The 22,903-nt window shown below is 32.5% G+C and overlaps 1 protein-coding gene across 1 annotated transcript; it reads right to left on the minus strand.

The window, feature by feature from the left end:
• Positions 1-14,357: 14,357 nt before the first annotated feature.
• LOC108324513 (glycinol 4-dimethylallyltransferase) lies at positions 14,358-21,625 on the minus strand. The gene is made up of 13 exons (XM_052875222.1): positions 21,539-21,625; positions 21,404-21,451; positions 18,963-19,240; positions 18,332-18,415; positions 18,169-18,243; positions 16,720-16,803; positions 16,540-16,629; positions 16,177-16,278; positions 15,890-15,985; positions 15,722-15,793; positions 15,544-15,642; positions 14,897-15,001; positions 14,358-14,592 (listed from the first exon to the last, which is right to left on the minus strand). Exons 1-13 carry the CDS (start codon positions 21,588-21,590, stop codon positions 14,551-14,553), a joined length of 1,227 nt encoding a protein of 408 aa, XP_052731182.1. The 5' UTR covers positions 21,591-21,625; the 3' UTR covers positions 14,358-14,550.
• Positions 21,626-22,903: the final 1,278 nt, after the last annotated feature.

Consider the following 22,903-nt stretch of genomic DNA (forward strand, 5'->3'; position numbering starts at 1 on the left):
GTTTGAACTTATCTGTATACTCGGATACAGACATTCCTCCTTGAACCGGTTGAAGAAATTCCACCTCTTTATTGAACCTTACGCTATTAGGGAAATACTCTTCATAAAACTTACCCTTGAAAACCTCCCAAGAGATGGGAATATGACTTCCTTCTAATATCAACCTCATGCTATTCCACCAATGACTGGCCTCCCTAGTCAACAGATACTCGGTAAATTCCAGTCTATTGTCATCCGGACACCTCTTGGCATTGTAGATCCTCTCCATATCACGTAACCACTGATCAGCCTCATCCGGCAGACACTTTCCATTAAATTTGGTCAGGTGATGTTGGAGAAAACTCTCTAAACTCCATTCGGTTTGATGAGAAGTATAGGAAGAGGATGGTCCGACTGTATTCCTAGTGGTTGATATGATCTCCATGAGTTGCCTTTGAGTTGCCTGTGAGTTTGCTTTGGCAGCCTCCAAACTTTGTAACGCTGTTGTATTCTGTTGTACTAGGGCAGCATTCTGTTGCTATAGAGCTTCTATCATTGATTCCATCAACCGGGTGTTGTCAGGTATATCCCAATCGGTAGGTTGAGGAGGAGGTCTAGGAGCCATCTTCTTTGCTTAATAGAGAAACATAACAATCAGTTTAATTCAAAGAGTCAGAAACACTCACTAACCGAACACTGAGTACACAACAAAAGAACAGTATACTCATAACCTACAGTATTCTTAAGGAACAAAACTGCTCTCATACCATTAAATGTAACATCTCAACAATACAACATAAAACCATATCTAGAATATTCACATATTAACAAAATTACAGTTCAGTTCTGAAAGAGAATAAGTACACTCATGGCCGAACGGCCTTACGAAGGTGCTACAAAATTCAAACTTTACAAAACTACAATATAGACCGAACGGTTTCAACCTAAACTTACACCGAACGGTTATACAAAATAGAACCCATCCTAATGATCGAATGGTCCTATGGTTCAACTTTCACTTCCACCTCTTCCAGAGCCTCTTCCAACAACACTTCCCCTTCTGCTCACATCCACAGGATGATCATTGCAACAGGACAAAACTGACCGAAGGACAATACAGACAAGACAGGAAATAGGATAAGCTTATGTAATTTAATTAATTCTTTAAAACATATATTTCACATAAATCTGATATACATCCATAATGCAATCATACAACCATTCAATCATACATTTATTACCAAAATTATACGTCAAAGCATGCAATGACCGATCACTTGACTCTGACTGTCCGGACTGTATGAATTCTGTGTAGCTACGACGTTTTTGCACCCGGGTAATGTAATAGCTGGGATACTCTCAATAGCTACCACTCAAGGTTAGTCCATTCCGTCCAAGTTCACCTTATGGTTTAGGACCTCCTGCCATTCCCACACATGAGTTACTCTTCTCTATGTGAGAATGAGCAATCCCGAAATATCAGGATAAACGCCAGCTAAGGTTTTGTCCACATTCATACTCTATCATTCAATAACCACTCATGAGATATTCCTCCCTGGAATACTCTTTCATTTCCATACTATTTCATTCATATACCATAATACAATCAAACCGAACCAAACTGAACAATAACATCCACCTAGAGACAATATCGAACGTTTTGAATACTTTCTAGACTAACATCGCTGAACACTTAGTGTAAGACTGAGCGGTCTTCCACTTATACACAGAATAAAACCGAACGGTTCATTCTAGATAAGACTCATTATAAGCCGATTGTCTGATTGTCTGATTGTTTGGAAATGGATTATTTATTGTTTTATGCAGGTCTGATAATTATGTGAATGTAGGGTAGGCAAAATACAAATTGCATTGAACTCTGTCTAACACTTTCTAACAGATATCTCAAGAGATATATCCTTTTGTAATTACTGACAAATTATCCGTTAGTAATTACCAACGATCTATATTCATCGATAATGATTACCAATAACAAAATTATCAATAGATTTGTGACTATCAATAATGTTAGAATTATCTATTACCAATATATATTGATTGTTTTCATGTATGTCGATATTTTCGTGTTTTAGTGTATTAAAGACTATTGTAAAGTTTTAGTTTCGATCAATAGATTTTTTTTTTAATATTTATCCTTAACCATGAATTTGTACACAAAGACGTATATTCACTAGTCCAACGAAGGGCTATTGCTTCGGTTGTTTTGGGTTTATGACCGCGGTTCCTGAACTGAGGTATATACAGGCGAGGCAAAAAGGGATAACCTTTTTGCCTCGATTCTGAACCGAGGCAATATGTGTGAGTTTTTTGCCTCGGTTGGTTTCGACCGAGGCGGTAGATGCCTTCTTTTTATTTTATTTTATTTTCAGAAAATGGGGACTTTTGCTTTTCAAAATATTTTCTTTTTCTTTTTTATTTGGGACAATGGAGGCGGCGACGAAACAGCCAAAGGCGACAACGAACGGCCAAAGGCGACGACAAACGGCTGAAGGCGATGATGAATGGCCGAAGACGGTGATGAACAACCAGTGCCGACGACGTACAACCAAAGGCGACAACGAACAACGTAGTTCGCGTGAGAGAAGTAAAGACAGTGGCGACGATCGGTGGTGGAGGCAGTGGCGACGACCAATGGTGGAGGCAGCGGCAACGACCAACGGTGGAGGCAGCGGCAACGACCAACGGTGGAGGCAACAGTGACGACCAATGGTGGAGGCAACGACGACGACCGATGGTGGAGGCAGCGGCGACGACCGATGGTGGAGGCAGCGGCGGCGGAGCGAGTTGAGGATGGTGAGTCTGAGGTTAAGTTTGTTTGGTGGGAGTTGAGGATGGTGGTGGTGAGAAGGTTGTGGAAGGGGAGAATGAAAGGGGAGAATGAAAGGTCTGAAATTTAAAAATCGAAGAAGCTATTACCTCAGTTAATTAGACAACCGAGGAAATAAGACTCTACTGCCTCGGTTCTAAAGACAAGCGATGCCTAAACCTATCATAAAAAATTCAAAAAAAAAATTATAAATAGCAAAAAATAAAACTATAGCCATCAGTTCGCGGTTAAACCGAGGCATAAAGGCCTTATGACATCGGTTCAAATGGAACCGAGGCAGTAAAGGCTAACAAAATTGATTTGAAACGTTCAGATCCAGAGGTTGTCAGCTTTTGGCAGGACATACTGCCTCGGTTCTACACAGAACCCAGGCAGTAAGCCTATTTTGAAAAAGTTGGCAAGTGAAAAAGCTAATTTGTAGAAGGAAAGCAGAGTTTTTTGCCTCGGTTGGTCAGAGAACCGAGGCAGTATACCCTTTAGGCATCGGTTCCAATTGAACCGAGGCATATAGTTTCGCAAAAATTACGAAATTGCCATCGTGTTTTTATACGTTTCGGTTTCAAAAAAATCGAAGCGTAATGTGCGAGTTAAAAACCTCTTTTTTTACTAGTGATTATGAGAAAATTATTATTTACTGTCGGCAAAAGTTGTTGTTAATAAAGTAGAAGCCACTCTTAACTGATTTAGCATTAGCTTTTACGCTACAAGTGCATCACTACAAAAATAATAGATTATAATAGGGGTTATTTTTTGAGGGTTTCAAAAACCTCCCTTAACTTCCCACGGTTTTAATAAAAAACCGCAACTAAGTTTTATTTTTATTTTTTTAAATAATTTTTTTGGCGGTTTTCCAAACATAACCGCAATTAAGTTTTTCATTATTTTTTAAAAAATTTATTTTCGGTGGTTTATTAGGAAAACCTCCAGTGAGCACAAAATATATTCATTCCCTCATCCCTAATTTGTCTCTTTTGTCGGAACAATCGGTACCGTTATAGAGTCGCACAACGGAATAAAATATTGATAGCGGAAAGCGTGTAACGATCACAACACAAGTTAAAATAGTCGGTTTCAAAAATTGATTTTCTTAGCGAACTTTTATCGAACAGTTGATGTGCTAAGAGTTTAGGGATCAAGAAAATCAACACAGAATTTTTATCCTGGTTCGAATCAAAAGATTCTACGTCCAGTCGTTAATCACTATAAATAGTGATTAACCTTTTTCACTAAAAATATAGTTGTACAGATTACAAGATAAATGAAATGAGCAAAGAATAGAAAACACCTTCCCTCGACAAACGAACCGGAAGAGCTTCCTTCGACGCACGAACCGGAAGCAACAACTCTGTCAACTTGAAGAGAATTGCTCCGACCTTTGACACACAAAGCGCGAGCTTCTCCTATTCACAAGACCAGACAAGTGCACTATATCACTTTGAGAACTTTCTCAGACAAACTGTATTCTCAAAATGGCATAGATCCTTTTCACTCACAGAGAGCTTCCCTTAGGCACAAAGCTCTAATACTCTCAATTGAAAAGTTTTTTCTAAGAGTTGTGAAGACCTCTATTTTTAAGCCTAGTTTCGTGCAGGGTCAAAAACTGAAAAGCCATCTCCCAACTGCCACTGATAATCAATTATCAAAAGTGATAATCGATTATTTGTGTCCGTTATGGGGTTTTCAAAAAAGTGATAATTGATTATATGATGTGATAATCGATTATTCCTGTATGACTCTGTGATAATCGATTATTGCCATTCCATAATCGATTATTGCAGTTAAAATTGCAAGTTTACAAAGTTTACAAGAATTTCCTACTACATTTAATTTCTACAAATTGCTTTTAACTAATTCTAATATCTTCTTCAACTAAAACTTCTTGCAGCATCATCAAAACAAATTTCTTCAAGATTTACCAATACTCCTTATTGGTAACAATCTCCCCCTTTTTTATGATGTCCAAAAATATCTTGTTGATAAAAGCATTTCTAATTTCCTGCACAGATTTCATACTTACAAACATGTTAGTAATAACTGCACTACTTAAATTAGAAGTATTATTGGTAACACCTTTGTTGCGCCGCTGGTTTCTTTCTTTCGTCTTTTGGCTTCAATCCTTCTTCTCCACCACTTCAGATTTACTTTTCCTTCTTCCCTTTTTATTCAAACTTTTGACGATCTTATATTCTTCCAATTCTTCTCTATAACTACCTTCCTTTGCTACTTATTTAGGTCAGGTAACTCTTTGTAGTTTGTATCGCTTCTATGTTTTTCGCACACGCAGATCAGATCTGTATGAATCCGGACACAAAAAGCAAAACCCTACGCTGGAACGAAACAACCCGTGGCGGTGCAATCTGGTGTCAATGAACGGTGCCTCGTCACCCGCACGCTAATGGTAGCAATGTTTCTCTCTCTTCAATTGTTTCTGTTGATGAAATTTAATTTTTTTAATCATTTCCTAACACTTTCGATTTCTATAATGGTAACGATTTCTCTACATTATCTATTGGAATCTATAATAGCACTATTCCGGAAGGAGCAAACAATGGTTTATTCAGGTGTTCTAGTTGTTGGATTTGAAATTGAAAGCATTGATGATTTAATCACCAATGGGTGAGGGAAATGCCATTCGGTGAAAGGATTTATTGGGCTATTGGAGGGATGGTTCTAACAGCAAGCTTGGTGTTTGTAAGGTCCGAATGTACTCCTTTTATTTCCTATTATTGAGTAGCTATGCATTTTTGTATGGTCTCGTTCCTATTAGAAGTGATCCTTCATGATTTTCTTTACTCGATGCATGCTGTCAAATTGCAGATAGTTGTGATAAAATTAATATTTTTCCATTTGACATTGTACCAAATTCAAGTAGAGTTGCATCTAAAGCAGAATCTTGCATTTTTCTTATCTACTTTCTTAATGTTCATTCATTGACAAATGATTCCTTCATAATTATTCTTGGAATGATGCTTATCTTCTTTTTATATATTGTACTCATACAAAGAAAAATTCATAGCCAAAGCCAGAAACTAGCTACTATAAAGCGAACTACCAGAAAGCTTGGGGGCAGGACGGTGGAGCAACTGCCTTCTAATGCTCAAGAACATAAAAGAAGAACTTCCATATGAGTGTTCCTTGTATGTGATGTTGAGAACATAATAAATGTTGCTAATCTGAAGTTGAATCCTTGAGTTTCTTGTTATAATTATCAAAATGAAATCTTTTTGTCTTGTTTCATGTTCTTTCCCTTTTTTTGCATAGTTTTTTCGTAGTATTTTTCCTTTGAAGATAGTTTTTTTTTAAACTTAAGTATAGTTGTCAAAAAGAGTTGTTTGGTCTTAGGGCTTTTTTCTATAGAAAATTTATGGTTTAAACCCTCATTTGGTCCTCGTATTTGTGTGCTAATCTCAAGTGGGTCATCGTGTTTTTTTCGGTCTCAATCGAGTCCATAAACTTGTTAAAATAAGCCAATTAAGCCCTCTCCGTTAATTTATCAGTAACGTCGTCTAACTCTGATGACGTGGTGCACGTATTATTAGCTCAGTTATAAGAATTAAATTACGTGGATATTTATATTTAAAAAAATAGTTTTTGATGTGGCAGGAAATTAGGGATTTTTTTCCTGAATTTGCATTAGGGATATTTTTTTTCAGAGTCTTCATCATTCTTCACCGTCTTCGTCTTTCCTTTTGAGCCTTTTCCTTTCTCAAGGTTCTGGTTTACACGGCGGAGATGGATGAGCTGAGGGAAAGAGGTGTGTGGTTTCAAACTAGGCCATACGAGATCTGACACTGGATCCGCGCCGACGCCGCTGATATACTCCGGCCAGACTACTACTTCACCGGCGATGAATGTTCTCCCCACCGGGAACATCTACCCGTACGGGAAGATCTTCGCATTCATCTGCCCCACCGGCGATGAATGCTCTCTGATCATGTTTTGGATCTGTATCTGTGCAGGATTTCATGTCTGAAGATATGATCTTTTGTGGTGTTTTTGATGGGCATGGTCCGCACGGTAAAACTTGCTTCAAAGGGAATGTAAAATCTGATAGTGTAGAATTTGAGAAAGATTCCTCCACAAAGGATAAAATGAACTCTATGTGGATTGCTTCTGCAGTGGGAGCACTGTTGTGACTATAATGAAGTGGGTAGTAGAAGATCTGCAACACCCAGAAGATCAACATCCCCTATGCGAAGGGTCGAAATAGGAAGAGCTGGACCCCGCAGAGCTGCCGCCTTAACTATCAAGAGTCTCAATTATTTTCCTGGCAGAGAGAGGCCAAATACATTTAAAGATGCTTCTGAAAATGACTGTGAAGGGGAAGTATCTGAGCAATCCTATAAGAAATCAGAAATTGATGTAAGGAGGATAATTGTACAAGATGCCATAAGTATTTTTGAAAGCAAACAACGTGATCAAACTACTGATATTCAGAAGAGGAAGTCATTAGCAGATGTTTCTGTTAGTACAAATAAATCTGTCTTGAGAAGATAGAGTGCCGGTATGGGGGAAACCTCTGTGCAAGACCAGCCAGAACATGTTCCTGAAGATCCCATTCCAGTGACTTCTAATGATGCAGTGCATGACAAGATTCCAAAAAATTTAGATGTAGGAATGGTGTTTGATTTTGTTTCCGAAATTGACAGCAGTAATGAGATTACTGATTGTGATAAAAAACTAGAAAGACAAGAAAATGTAGGTTTATACACTGAAGATAATCCAAATGAAACCAACCCAGTGGTAAAAGATGAAACTGTAAATAAGTTAGCAGCATCAGCAAAGTGGAATCAATGAAAGCAAGAAGAGTTCAATCAAATTCTTAAAAAAATGGTTGAAAGCAAGCCTGTTTTATTTGGGAAGTCCCAGCCCAGCAGAAACCAGAATATTTCATTTGAGCGGAGAGGAGGGTCTTACAATCATTATAAGGAAAAGCGTGATGAAAAACTTAAAGGAGCAAAGTCTGGAAAAGTAGAAAAAGAAATTGGGATGTGTATTGCGGTTTTGAAATTGGGATTTCTGGGATGGTTCATTGGATTTTCTATGCAGGTTTTTTATCACATTTTTGGAAGTTGGAGTTGAATTGGGATTTTGATTTTGTGTTCCCATTTGTGAACTTGAAACTGTTAGGTTTAATTGAATTTGTGAGTGGTGGTTGTTGGTGGTGGTGCCAGTAGAGGTGAGGAGCAGCGACCCCTGACGGTGCTCCGGTGATAATGCTCGGTCGTATGCCATCCACAACATTGTCTTGGTGGCAACTCCAGATTGCGCGGCGTGGTGGGCGGTGGGCGAGGAGGAGTCTCATGCTTGATTGTACAAATAAGTCATTCAAAAAAATTTAATACACCTCAGCATGCCACGAGATCTACAAAAATTACACTTCAGCATGTGTAGACGGCGTTAATGAAAACTTAACAGAGATGGCTTAATTGGCTCATTTTAACAAGTTTATGGACCCGATTGAGACCGAAAAAAACACGATGACCTACTTGAGATTGACACACAAATATGAGGACGACTTTTTTTTGTAGAAAATTACTGATATATGAAAAACCATTGTTGTATAAAAGCGGGGGGGGGGGGGGGGGGTTCTTCCACATCTCTAACCTTGTCCTCTCAGATTGCTCACTGCTTCATGCACCATGAGGCAATACTATTTATGTGCAAATGTTGTCAGGGTATGGGAGTTACATTTGAGGAAGAAAACGAACAAAATGTTGATTACATCAAGAATATTTAATCAAGAATATCAAGAATGCTTGGTATTGCTACTTCGTTCAAAAGTAATGGAGCACCTAATATCTTTTTATTCTTCTCGAAGATCTCAAGCGCACTTAAACAATTGGATGCACAATTGTACTAGTTGACTGTTTTGGCTTATGAGGTACATTAATTAGTGCATTGTTGTCTCTTTACTGTGCCACCTAAGATGCAGAGAAACCTCATGAAGCTGTTATTGCGCTCGTAATCTTCTCATGTTTTTTTTCTACCTCTGCTTTTCCGGTAACAAGTAAGATTTTCATTGGATTTCTAACTAAATATTTTTCACTTTTCTTTTAGGTTTTCTTATAAATTTTAAAATACATGATGAATTTGTTTGGTTACTGGAACCCAAAATTTGAAAGGTGATGAAGAAGATGAATTTTGGGTTAGTGCTTCTTACTTTGAAAGGTTCCTTCTTTAACTAGGGTTAGTGTTTCTTACTGTGTAATCACTCTCATAAGCTAACAATATCTTCCTCTCATAACTGTTCTGGACTGGGAGTGTGAACTAGCATCATTACAGGATTAGTTTCTGCAAATTCAGAAATGTTGAGGAGTCATTGAACTCACCCTCAACATACTTAAGAGGTTAATTCAAATATAGGAAAAACAATTAAAACAACATGAAACTCAGATGACATGCCTCCAATATTTGATAAATAACTAGTACATAGTTATACAACAACAACATCTTCACGGTAACTTGGTCACACCACATAAAATATGTAAACAAGTAAAAGTTAGAATTTTCACAAAATGAGTGAGATAAGCTCTGAGAACCTTCTATATTAACCATCTGACTTATGAGTTTATCAAGTAAATAACAAGTAGATCCACACAAAAATATAATGAAGAAAATGGCCATAAAATTATCATATGTAATAGGTCTTTCTATGCGCAACAATGAGGTCCGGACATCTAGTAGGACTATTAGGAAGGTATCATATGTGGAAAGTTAAGAAAGTGAAGAAGTGGATGAAGGGAAAAAGAAAAGGTCCCAAAAGGTACAATCTTTACTATACACATCTGAGCATGATTTCTATCTCCTTCTTTTGGGGTGTCTGTAGTTTGGTGTAAATGTCTTGTGATTTATTTATCTACTAAAAATTCCATAAATGTTGATTGTAATATATGTAAGACTGAAATAATCATGTCACTTTGTATAATGTAAATTCCAAGGGTTGTTTTACTTGCATAGTAAATGACTATTGATTAGACACATTTTTTCTTATTTGAGTGAATAATTTTGGCAGCGTATTTTGAGGAAGTTGTGGGTTTATTTAATATATAAGGATATGTTTTACATATATTTTATGACAAAACAAGATTTATTAGAAAGAAGACATGGAAATCACATCTCCTTTGAAACAACCATTAGTAAATCTGAGTAATCTATAGAGGAGCACAATCCTAAATGAAATTAAGCTGCAAAGTAGTGAAATACCACTAAAGTTGCAGTGTACATAAGTACATGAATGGGTTGCATAATCTGTATAGTCTTGCAAAATTTTCTCTTACTTTTAACCTTTCTCATTTTGAACCTTTTGGTGCATTTGGAATAAGGTATTAAAAAAATTATTAAATACTTATCTAATTGTTCATTAGAATATTGTTTTAACTCTATTATTTTATTTGCAGATTTTTAATGATTCATCCTGAATGAAAGGTCCAGACATGGAAGGCATTAGAACTAAATGAGTTTCTTTTATTTTAAGTGTTAGTAAATTGTAGAAACTTGACTATAATTTAGTAGTATATGTAGGATAATGTAATATTTGGATTGAATATATATAGTTTTATGTACAAATAATGTATTTGTTGAGATTGCTGATAGGGGGAGTAGTAGTTTAGCTGAAGCTACAATCTCAAAGTTTCTGCTTTTTTATGATGACAACACATAATTAATAACACATGTGTTTATGTGTTACATGTTCATTACTTTCATGATTATTTAAGAACATGTTTGTGTTGATTCTGTCATTGTTGCAATTCACTGTGTTTTACATGAGATCTTATCTGTGAATGCATGACATATATTTGAGAAAAGGAAAACCACATGCACTTTTGTTGAACTTATAATATGTGGCAAAACATCAGTTTTAAGTTGACTTCATTATGAAGTAAGTCGATTAAACCTCGTGGCTTTGCACAAACTTTTTCAAAGTGTGCTGTGAGAATTTTTGAAGAGAAAGTTTTTCAAAACTTTGTTTAACTGTGTTGTATAGTCGATTACATGCAACCTGCATTCGACTAAGTCTGTTACAGTTTTGAAATTCTGTTAATGCTTGAATTTAATGTTACAACGACTATATTTTTAAATATGTTGACCATGCATTTACTGTGATTCGACTGCATTAATTGTCTATTCAACTAACTGCATTAATTGCTGCTAACTGTTATAACTGTTTTGTTATATTCGACTGCATTAGTAGCAAGTTTGATTAAAATGCGTCAGAGTTGCGAATTGCTATAAATTGATGCAAATTTAATTTCTATGAGAACTTTTGTGATTCTAACGATTTGATTAATTTCTTTCATATTATTGATCTCTTGTAGAAAGTGGTGTTCATCTTTGGTGATTGCTTGACGAGCAAGAATCTCTTGCTCTTACTGTTTGATAAATCTACACTTGAGGTGTCTATTTCGTGATTAGTTTCTATCAATCTTGTGAAGATTGGAGTTGCCCTGTTGTGACTACAGGAAGAGAACGTGCGGCGTTCTGGACTTTGAGGATTGTTCAAAGTGATTAAAGACTGCAAGAGAGGGGACATCTTACCGTTGTTCTTTGTTTTTATATGCCTATATTTTGATTACAGGGTTAGAGAGGTGTTTTATATTTTTGACGTGGAGGTCGCTATAAAAGCCTTGTTGTAAAAACCTTGATCATTATAATGCATTTGCTTCCTGTGGTGGAAGGACACTGGATGTACGCTTGGTTGAACTAGTATAAAAACTCAATGTTTGATCTTTCTATCTCTACTCTGTTACATTCAGTCGACTTTGTATTTTACTCATTCAATTATATTCCGTTGTACTACAAAGTTTTTTTCCTTACGTTTCAAGAAAGCTTTTAAAGGCATCTACTTTGCGAAAAAGATTTAAAGAAAACATTATTTTTGTGTTTCACCAATTCACCCCCCTCTTGGTATTGAAACTAAGTCATTCTATTTTAAACAGTATTAATATTATTACACAATTTAATGAATGAAATGAATTTCATTTTTGTTACCAATGAGGAGCATTGGTATCTTGAAGCTACTGTGAAATTTTGATGATGATAAAAGCTGAAGAATTAAAGACTCTAAATGCATCTTTGTTAAACGCATTTTGTAGAAACAAATGTATAGGATAAAATGTAATGATGTAAAAACTCTTAGAAGTTTTCGTATTTAGTGAGTCATTGCACAAACGCAAATAATCGATTATTACACAGAATAATCGATTATCACTGTTTCATTTAATTCTGTCCAAGTCTCTGGAATAATCGATTATTGCTCAGGATAATCGATTATCACTTTTTTGAAAACCCCATAACGGACACAAATAATCGATTATCACTTATGATAATCGATTATTAGTGGCAGTTGGGAGATGTCTTTTCAGTTTTTGACCCTGCACGAAACTAGGCTTATAAATAGAGGTCTTCACAGTGAAAAAGGTTAATCATTATCTTGTACAACTATATTTTTAGTGAAAAAGGTTAATCACTATTTATAGTGATTAACGACTGGACGTAGAATCTTTTGATTCGAACCAGGATAAAAATTCTATGTTGATTTTCTTGATCCCTAAACTCTTAGCACATCAATTGTTCGATAAAAGTTCGCTAAGAAAATCAATTTTTGAAACCGACTATTTTAACTTGTGTTGTGATCGTTACACCCTTTCCGCTATCTATATTTTATTCCGCTACGCGACTCTATATCGGTACCGATTGTTCCGACAATTTTGTTTGTTCAATTGAATCTACTCATTAACAAGGTATATTGATTGGATGAGATCATAATACAAAAAAAATGATTTTAAATTAATTAAATGTTAAATGTAAATATATAATTTTATTTATTTCTTTAATAAAATGATTTTCTGACGGTTGTGGAAAATCCCCTGGTAATTACCGGCGGTTTTCCAGAAACCCCTGAAAATAGGGGCGGTTCCACAAAACCATGGTTACTTCTGGCGGTTCCAGAAACTCCTGGAAATAAATCACCGATAATTTTGTAACGCTGGTTTTCCCAGTAATTTTTAAAATCGTGGGAATAGTATTTTTGGGAGGTTAAAATCCCCGGTATCGTAAAAAATAACCCCTACTAAAATTGCAGATTTTTGTAGTGTATGTAACACCAATATCATGAAGGCTAATTTGTTAGCGTAAGTCTTTGAAGATCAACTCTGATATAAAAACATTGACTTAACTTAGATTAACGCTTAACTATTTTTAAATTATTTTTTAATTAAACTAATTACTTATAATATATTAAGAAGATGAGTGTAAAGGAGATGAGAAGAAAAATGTGAATTAAGAAGATGAAAAAAATATAAATGAAAGAGTTATGTGTAGATGAAAAATATGAGTATACACAAAGAAAATGAATGAAAGTGAATGAGATGAGTGTTTATGAAAAAATGAAGAAATTTATGTGAATGAAAAAGTTATAAATAATTTTATTTTATCTTTTTAAAATTAATCTCGTATCATTTTACGTTAACATTTAGATGATGTTTTCTTTTATTTATTTATATATATATATATATATATATATATATATATATATATATATATATATATATATATATATATATATATATATATAATAGGGAATGATGGTAATTGACAGATATATTTTTTTAAAATGAATTGTTTTCGTGTCATAATTGTTCTTAATAAATTATATATAGTAATTACGATATACTTTAAACTCGTATTACTAGAAGCCCCCACATGGATAGAAATGTGCTCGAAGAATGACACAAACTTATTATATTAAAATTTTATTGAAAAGTAATGTGATAGTATATTATGAGTTTGGTTGATATCAAATCTTTGACCTGTCCGTTAAAACAAACCAAGGACATATGTGCCTATAATACACGTTAGATATATTTTTTACTTTTTTGTTTGAATTATTTGCATTTATTTAGTGTTTTTTCGTTCTGTTATTGGAAGTAGACTTTCACACTCATATAATCTTATAATGGTAACGGTACAAGATATTCGTGTTTTTATGATCTAAATAATAAAGATATAAAACATTTCAAATTTATTAATCTCTAAACTAATTCAAGTTAAACTTTCATTATTTAATCATCAAAACAAAATTAATCCATAAATTGTACGAGATGAGTTGATTTTGTATGATAACTTGAATTAGTAATTTTTCTGGAATCCATTGCCAATTGCATTTTGATCTTATTCTTTCCTTTTAAATATCCAAGTTGTTATTGTTCTTTTCTTCTTGTTATTTCAGTCTTGTTCATTTTGTGTATGTTCATAGTATTCTCTTAGAAGCAAGCCTTCTCGCATGACTAATCCTATCGATGAAACTCTTATTCAGCCACAAACTTCTTAGAGTTCTTATTAAAACCTTTCAATTAGTAAAAAAAATTCTTCTTATCTTGCTCGTATGTTTTTTTGTTAATATTTTATTGAACCAAACATATACAATGAAAGACTTCTACTTCATATTTTAGGGAGATGATTTTATATTGAGTGTATTTATAAATTAACACTCTGCAGCGGAAAAAAAAAACTGACTTACTAGCACTCATATTCTTTAGTGTAATCATATCATAACAAAGTTGCTTCTATTTTCTTATTCCATCTATGAAAGATGTGTATATAGAGATAAAGCTCGATATAGATACTGCAAATCATCACACAATTAAAAAAAAAAAAACTTAGTAATACAAAACTCATCCGTCTATAGAGAACACATATGTTTTAATCTTGAGTGACACCCCTTATCTAATTAAAGGCAGGAGAAGCTGTGCCGCCATCATCAACTGGAAAAATAAAAACATAAGTACTACGTTATCATGTTCCACTTTGAATAATAAAATAATTTAGTACAAAAATTTCCAAATAATATACGTGCTGGTTTGTTCCAAGCTTTAAATTATATTGAACTTTTAACTAAAATAGATCATTAGTTTGATATATGACTAATTACATCATTTTAAGTATAAAAGTTGTTGTTTTGAAAATAGAAATCAATTCACCATGTTTCCCAAAAAAGTTGGAAAATTACTTAGATAACTGTTGGATATTGAACAACTAATGGTAACCAGTGTTTAGGAGAAAAATTACCTTCCAGATAAATGAATAGAAGGATTTAGTGGAAGCGGTACTTGTCACATCTACATATTTTGTCTGGTACCAGAGAATCGAACCAAGAGCAACATTTCCTAGACCCTAAACCATAGAACAGATTAAACTTTAAATTTTGTTCAAAAGTTTAAATAACTTTTCGATAATGATATGTAAAAACCAATAACCCTATGTTTGTACTAAAATATTACTTATTTTAAAGATAATTTTTTACCCTTTATCGAGATTAAAATGTTGAAATAATCTACACAATAAAGACAACCTTTTTCTAGAGTGCACCATGACAGCAACGAGTGCACCTAATATTTATAATTTTAAATAAGTATTTTAAGACATTTTAAAAAATGACATCTTAAAGAAGTGGAAAGAAATTACTTCTCAAAATACATAAATAAAAAAACTACTTTGAGAAAAATATTAGACAAATATAGAAAACATATACAAATCTGTTTAATTTATTAGAAAAAAAAAAGTTTCCTTTAAAAAAAAAATCAAACAAAACAGCGTATTATTATAAATTATAAGACATTTGTCTATCAAAATCGAACTCCGTGTTGAGGAAAAAATAAATAAATTATGCATGCCTAATAAAATTCCAACCTATATACATATAATAAACATGTTACCGTGACAAATTTAATCAAAAAGGGAGACGAAGATGATGCTCCAGCAAAAAAGGCAACTCCAAATGCCATTTCGAGAAGGAAAACACAAATCCAAAATACCTATCAAAGATTTAGAATCAATCAAATGTCATTCAAAGAGAAGATAACCAAAAGAAAATATTGAATTCAAGAGACATACATTTTTCTGGCCTAAACGTGCTGCGAAAGAATCAACGCCATGTTTTATATCTCCCTCTACGTCTGGTATATCCTACACAAATCCAATACAAGGTTTTACGCTGTTAGACCAAAAGTTTGATGTTGGACAATTCAATACATATATCCTGAGAAAATAAAGACAGTTTACCTTGGCTAATGCTATACCAGTAGTGTAGAAAGTCAAGAACAGCAGAGAAACAATCAAAGATCTTGTAAACACAGCTGGTCTCTTGAACACAAACGTCTGAACATTTGTTACATCGATTAGCAATTTAACAAATCCATTTCTGATGGTAGATTCAAATGGTTGATTGTATATCAAATGAAACTAACCCAAAAATCTTGGGTTGAAGATTTGTTATTATTATTTAAGTTTGAACATGCTTATTCAAATCTAAGATCTATAAGAGGAACAAATTAGTGATTGGACACAACCTGCATGTGATGGAAGTATGAAATTGGAAATATAAATGTCCAACTAATAATCGTAAATAATGCTGCCAGCACCGGATATTGCTTCCATCGTAACAACGGCAGCTGCACAGTTTCAGAACACTGTTATATTAGCATCAAATATATATATATATATGTATATATATATATATATATGTATATATATATATATATATGTATATATATATATATATATATATATATGTATATATATATATATATATATATATATATGTATGTAAGAATACGCATGACAGCAACGAGTGCACCATGGGTAACCTTTTCATACCTATGCCTTCAAACATATTGTAAGGTAAAGGAAGTTTAAATGCAAAAAGAACTCACATTGACTGAATAGCAAGTAATTAATATAAAGCACAGCACAAAGTTCCAAATCAATGCAGGAGAACCTATCATCAAGTTAAGCCCTAAACCCTGTAAAACAGAATAAAACAATGACTCTCCTTTCTCTATAATATCATCTTAAAATCTGTTATTCTGAAAAAGGATAAATATATATGGCACCAAAATTGCAGATGAGGCAACAATAAAGGCACAAGTTCTGAAGGATAATTTGCCAGCAGCCAATGGAAGATATGGTTTGTTTATCTGCAGTGAAACATGTAACATAGATTACTTCTAATAAGAAACGTTCAATAGGTAAAGGATTCTGTGAAGTCACACAACTTTACTCGAACTTTAACTGATTTTTTTATATTTTTTTGTTAAAAAATTAAAATTAAATATTCAACGTATAAAAATTAAGAAAAGTTATATGATTTTTTCTCAAAAAGAAAATTACTAAATCTGTCCCTAAAAGGTTAATTTCTTTAGCAATCATCGATATATAGTAAGTGTTAAGAAGTAGATTTTAAGCCTAATTCAACCTCACAAAATCGGTTTGTAAGGTGAGGTTTGCACCCTATATATTATAAATTACTCTTATTTTTAGTCGATGTGAGACTTCCAACACCCCTCCCTCACGCCGAGGTATATATCCCGAGCATGAGACTAGACACTAATGGGTGGTTCGATAATGGTCCGATAACGGGTGGAATAATGTCCATATAAATCTCACTAGGATAGGTTCTAACCTGATATCATGTTAAGAAGTGGATAAAGTTCCTTTCTTAGAAATCTGGTTGATTTGTATAGTTGCATATGTCCTCATTCCCTTACATATGGTCGCACCCTTCTTTCTATGGTGTCCCTTCATCTTTTGCTGTATCTATTAACAAGTTTGTGATAGATTTTTGTGCCTGCTTAATTTGTCCATTCACTTTGTCCTATATCTATATTGCTAATAGTAAACACTTTTTTCACTATTTCGATAGCCTATTTTCTCTCTTCCATCTCCGATACTAATTTGTCAACCACCAAATCCATGCATAGATCTTCATATCAATCATGTATAATAATTAGCCCCATATAAACTTATGTATGTATATATATCTAATCTACTACCTTGCTTAACTACTGTTATGGATTACCAATGTTTTTCACCAATATTTTAGTCACCAGGAAAAACTATGTTTGAACATTAACTCCCAACCAAATTAAACCACCATGTCACAGAGTTGAATATTTTTCCATCAAAAAGGAACTTACAAAATTTCTCATTACAAATTCAAATTAAGCTCACTTTTAGTTTAGAATTTAAATTGTTCATTTTTAATGTGGTGGTTTTGTTTTTAGTATGATTATGGCTTGGGACTGGTATTTGGTTTAAGATTTATGTTTTAACATTTTGTTCTATCTCTGCACGTGGTTTCTCCAGCATGGTTTTGTTAGAATATCTTGCCATATTTTAGAGCTCAGTGTTGGATGAGATCAGGTCGAACAATCATGAAGTTACTTTGGAAATCAGCTTAGTGGCAAACGTGGAGCTCGAGGAGCAGTTGAGAGTGGGGAAAATGGAATTGTCATTAAAATTTAGCAATGATCCAAATTTTTTATTCGTAGTAAGTTTCATACCTTATCTATTTCAAAGTCAAACAATTGATTCACTCCATTAACGTAAAGATCCATGAACAAGTGAGGAAGCACAGCCTGAAACAACTCAAAAGAATGCATTATTGAGGTTAAAAGGGTAGTTTTGACTTGTCTATTTAAAAGAACGACATATTTGGAGGGTCACCTGTAACAAACCAATAAAAAACAATGGAGATATATCTGATAGTTTTTCTACTGCAATGAGAGATGCAGAAATTGATGCTGATGTCTGTAAAATACAAATAAAGATAATTTAAAACAATAACAATTTAAGAAATAAATTTTAAATCTAATTCAATTCTACAAAATTAAATTATAAAATAAAGGTTGCATAAATTGACTTTTTCTACTAAGTTTATGTAAGACTTCTAATACAATTCCTTCACGTTTAGGTATATAGATCTGGAACATAGGGCTAAACATTGATGATGGACCATAATAGTATGATGACAAGTATAACAATATGTTCAAGAGACAAAATTTCACTAAGACAAGTTTTAAATCATGGTTAAGATATTATATTAAGAAACGAAGTTTAAGATTAATTCAACATTGACCAAATCGACTTTTAAAATTAAGTTTGCATTCATTTATACTCTAAAGTGATCTTATATGTTAGGTTTTCCAACTAACGGTATTAATTATGCAAATGAGAATTTAATTTTCCAACTAACAGTATTAATTATGCAAATGAGAATTTAATGAAAAGGAAAAACTTGTTATTGACCATAACTTTTGAATATTAATTACGAGAGAGATGGAAAGTTTGCACTTACTCGAGCATACACTGTGTAAGGGTAAATAAATTGGTATAAAACGAGCATGAAATCTTTGACAGAATTAACAATGTTTTTGGAGTTGGAAGCTTCAGATTCTGACTCAGAAGATGGTACAGTGACGGCTTTTACAACATAACTTTTGTTGCTATCTTCATATGTTGCTCCTTTTTCAATGCTTTTGTAGTAATGATTAAAAGGTGATTGTTGAGACCTCAAAGGATTATACTGTATTTGAGCTTTTATATTGTGCTTAGAAGCTTTTGATCCACCAGAACCTAATGTAACAAGTGTTAAAGTTGTAGCGTGCACAAAAGAAAGGTATATTTAAAATTAATGAAACTAAACATGGCAAGATGATAAATTGAGAGAATGATAAATTTGAAAATTGAAATAAGAAAAATCAAATAACTGTAGTTTTTTCGGAGAAAACCTTTAAAAAAAGAATTATATGACAAGATTTTGGTTTCAAAAAGAGTCAAATTCAATAGTCACTTACAAGAAAAAATGTATTATAATAATGTATAATATTTATCAAACACAACTTTAATTGATTTTCAAACTTAATATTTCTTTGACGTGGTCTTCTATATATGGGTATTTTATAAGGGGATTTGATTGGCAAAATTTAATTCTAGTAAATTCTTACTTCAATTCATTTCTTTCAATCTAAAATTTTAAAGTTTTATTAGTTTTTATTCTTATGAGAAGTTAAACTATTTTATCTTTATCTAACTTAAAACTTGAACTCATAATTATATTCACAATACATACATACATATATATATATATATATATACATATATATATATATATATACTATAATATAAATATTTAAGTTTTTTTTTCTAAACTCAAATTAGTTTATATGTAAGGTAATTTATAAACTATCTTTCATTCTTTTATTTCTTTAAAACTAATTTTAATTCATATATAAATTATGCAAAAGTTATTGCACCTTTCGCTTCATTTTATTCTCCTTATAAATATTTGAGAAAAAAAACTTATCCACAAATGCCTTTATCAATTTTTAAAATATTTCTTTTATATTATCACAAAGGAAGACATTATATTTCTTTTACAAAATGAATGAGTTTTTATTTTCAAAACAAAAATCTAGCATCACCGGTCCCTATCACTTCTACTTATGGTTAGAAGCTGAAAAGTCAAATTGACGTAGCTTTGCAATTAATATGTTTAAATTGTTAATTTTAAATTTTGAAATAAAACATAACAAATAAATAAATTAAATGTATACTTATATATTCATAAGAATTTATTTATTAATTTGTATAAACTTTTAAGTAAAGATATTATTATTTATTACTAAAGTAAATACATTTCTGTCTGTCCCTATAATTTTTAAATTTTTTATTTTATTTTAAGTTATAATAATATATGTAAATTAGTTAAGTAACTTAATATTAGAAGTAGAAATTACAAATATAATAAAGAAATAAACATATAATTGTGATAAACTTTATAAACAATATTTCAAACTAACAGTTATTTAAAAAATATTAATTAAAAATTATATGACAAACTGTTATAAAAATCAAGTTTCTTTGCATACATATACAGATATATACTACGAGAAAATAGGTATTTAGATTTGGTATAAAAACTGATACAAGAAAAAATTGCTAAATAGACATTATTAGAAGAGTGTAAATGAAGAAAATAAATGTAGATAAGTATGAATGAATAAGACGATAAGCAAAATGTAGACTAAAAAGATGTGGGAAAAAATATAGATGAATGATATGTACGTAGATGAAATGGATGAATATAGATGAAGAAGATAAATGTGAACTAATAAAATAAGTGTTGATGAAAAAATGTGGGTGTGATGACATTTACGAATCAGAATGGAAAAGATGAGTCTCGTAATAATTGTATAGAAAATGAAAGAATAACACACATAAATTAATAATAAATATATTAATATTAGCTAAGTAAATACAAATTATAAAAATAAACTAAAATAAATATTAAATATAAATAAGATTAATATAATATTTATATGCTAAACTTATTTTAAATATTTATATTTATTTAATTCAATACCACTAGATACTAACTATAAAACTATAAAAAGAAACAAAAGTAAATAAACTTAACATTTGCTAAGCTGACTCTAAAATTATTTAATTTTAATATTTATTTTATTTAGTATAGTCTATACCAACACAAAAAAATTTTAATAAAAAAATTATAAATAAATTTACTCTTTTTTATTATTTTAAAATTAATCTTGTGTTATATTACATTAAATGATAAATTTATGTTTTCTTTTATATATATGTATATATTAATTATGTAGTGAAGGGTGATAATTAGAGGTGATTGCACCACCTAATAGATGAAAAAAAAGATTTTAGTGTGAGATACTAAGAAATATAGTTTAGATGAAGGAATAGGGTATAACTGAAGAGACATACTTGCACAGGAGATGCTCTTGAAGGAGAGTTTCCTGACCCAAAAATCACCTACAATTACCATGCTTTCACATATTACTCAAGAAATAACTTAGTAATGAAAAATGAACAAAATTAGAAGATAGTGAATATAGGTACCATTTGTCACTGAACAGACGATAGGAGAAGATATAAGATGTGCCCTAGCCATGGAAACTCACCACACTTAGTACACTACACTCTTGTAGATACCTTTTACAAGAGAAGAGAGGAATGGGATATTTTATAGGCAAAAAGACTCCATGAAATTTTACTCTTCTTAGGGCGAGATCAAATTTCATTGGTGCGCAGAAATTCATACACAACGCACATAGTCAATATTTTGTAGAAGAATCGCAAAATAATCAAACCTAACAGACATGTGTAAGAAACATTTAAAAGACTTGTACATGATTTAGTATTTTGGATTTTAATAACTAGTATAACGTAAAAGTCTAAACGGTTTGGAAAGACTTTGTCAATTACATACATTTTTATAATGTATGTTCAAAGCTAAAAAATATCCATTAATGATAGATAGGATATTATAAGGTTGGAAAAAAGAAAAAAAAAAATTAAACCTTCGGATGATCCTCATGTTTGTATGAGAATCTCAAGTGAGTATTCATAGTTGTAACTGTCTCAATTGGGTTATAATATTTGTAAAATTGAGCCAATTTTGTCCTATTCATTAAGTTATCACAGACGTCGTTAGTTGGTGCTGACGTGGTTTACAGTGATGTAAAATTGTTTTATTATGTGTAAAATTTTTTAAAATTAAGAGTTTTTGACGTGGAAAAATTTATTCGAACCAAGGAATTTGTTTCCAGATCTGGTCAGACTCCCTCCACCCACCCACTCCACTCAGCTCACTCTCCCATGGACCTCGTCGCCGATCATCGACCGTTGGTCACGGAGCTCTCATGGCCAATCTAGATCGTGTTGGTGCTTAGTGATGGAGATGGTGGTTCTATGATTCCCCATATTTCTCGCATGTGCAGTTGAAGTAAGCGACGAAGGCGGTGGTGGAAGAGGAGGGAGGGAAGAAGTTGAAGTGGGTTTAAGAGCTCCGTGTCTAAACCTGTGTAAAATGGTTCTTCATCTTGTCGTTGTTGACGATGTAGATAACGGAGAGGATGAGGTTGCTACAAATTCCTGTGAGGATCAACATGTATAGCTTCCTGTTAGGCATCTGATAATGGAAATTCAACATAAAATAACAGTTATAAGAATAAATACTAGTATCATCATGCAATCGATGTTCTTTGCGAGCTCTTCGAGCTTTGGTATTTTTGCCGGCGTTTTCATTGGATCAGTATTTCTCCACTTTGATGTGCGAAATTGATGCGTTCCAGCATCGTAACAGTTGTTTCAAGAAAAATACTAACTATTCTTTAAAAAATATTTTCTTTCCCCAAGAAGCTGGTGATAGTACGTAAATGATTTTTTAAAATAAATCTGAATTAATTTCGTATTTTGCACCAT

The sequence above is a fragment of the Vigna angularis genome, chromosome 3 (genome assembly GCF_016808095.1).
Source record: "Vigna angularis cultivar LongXiaoDou No.4 chromosome 3, ASM1680809v1, whole genome shotgun sequence".
In the NCBI taxonomy this organism is placed as follows: Eukaryota; Viridiplantae; Streptophyta; class Magnoliopsida; order Fabales; family Fabaceae; genus Vigna; species Vigna angularis.

What these genes read in the sequence shown, in the direction of transcription:
- LOC108324513 (XM_052875222.1), bottom strand. Translation starts at nt 21,590, where the DNA reads ATGGCTAGGGCACATCTTATATCTTCTCCTATCGTCTGTTCAGTGACA. An exon ending in CGTCTGTTCAGTGACAAATG is followed by an intron (nt 21,452 to 21,538) that starts GTACCTATATTC and finishes TGGTAATTGTAG; the next exon opens with GTGATTTTTGGGTCAGGAAA. An exon ending in TTTTTATTGGTTTGTTACAG is followed by an intron (nt 18,244 to 18,331) that starts GTGACCCTCCAA and finishes GAGTTGTTTCAG; the next exon opens with GCTGTGCTTCCTCACTTGTT.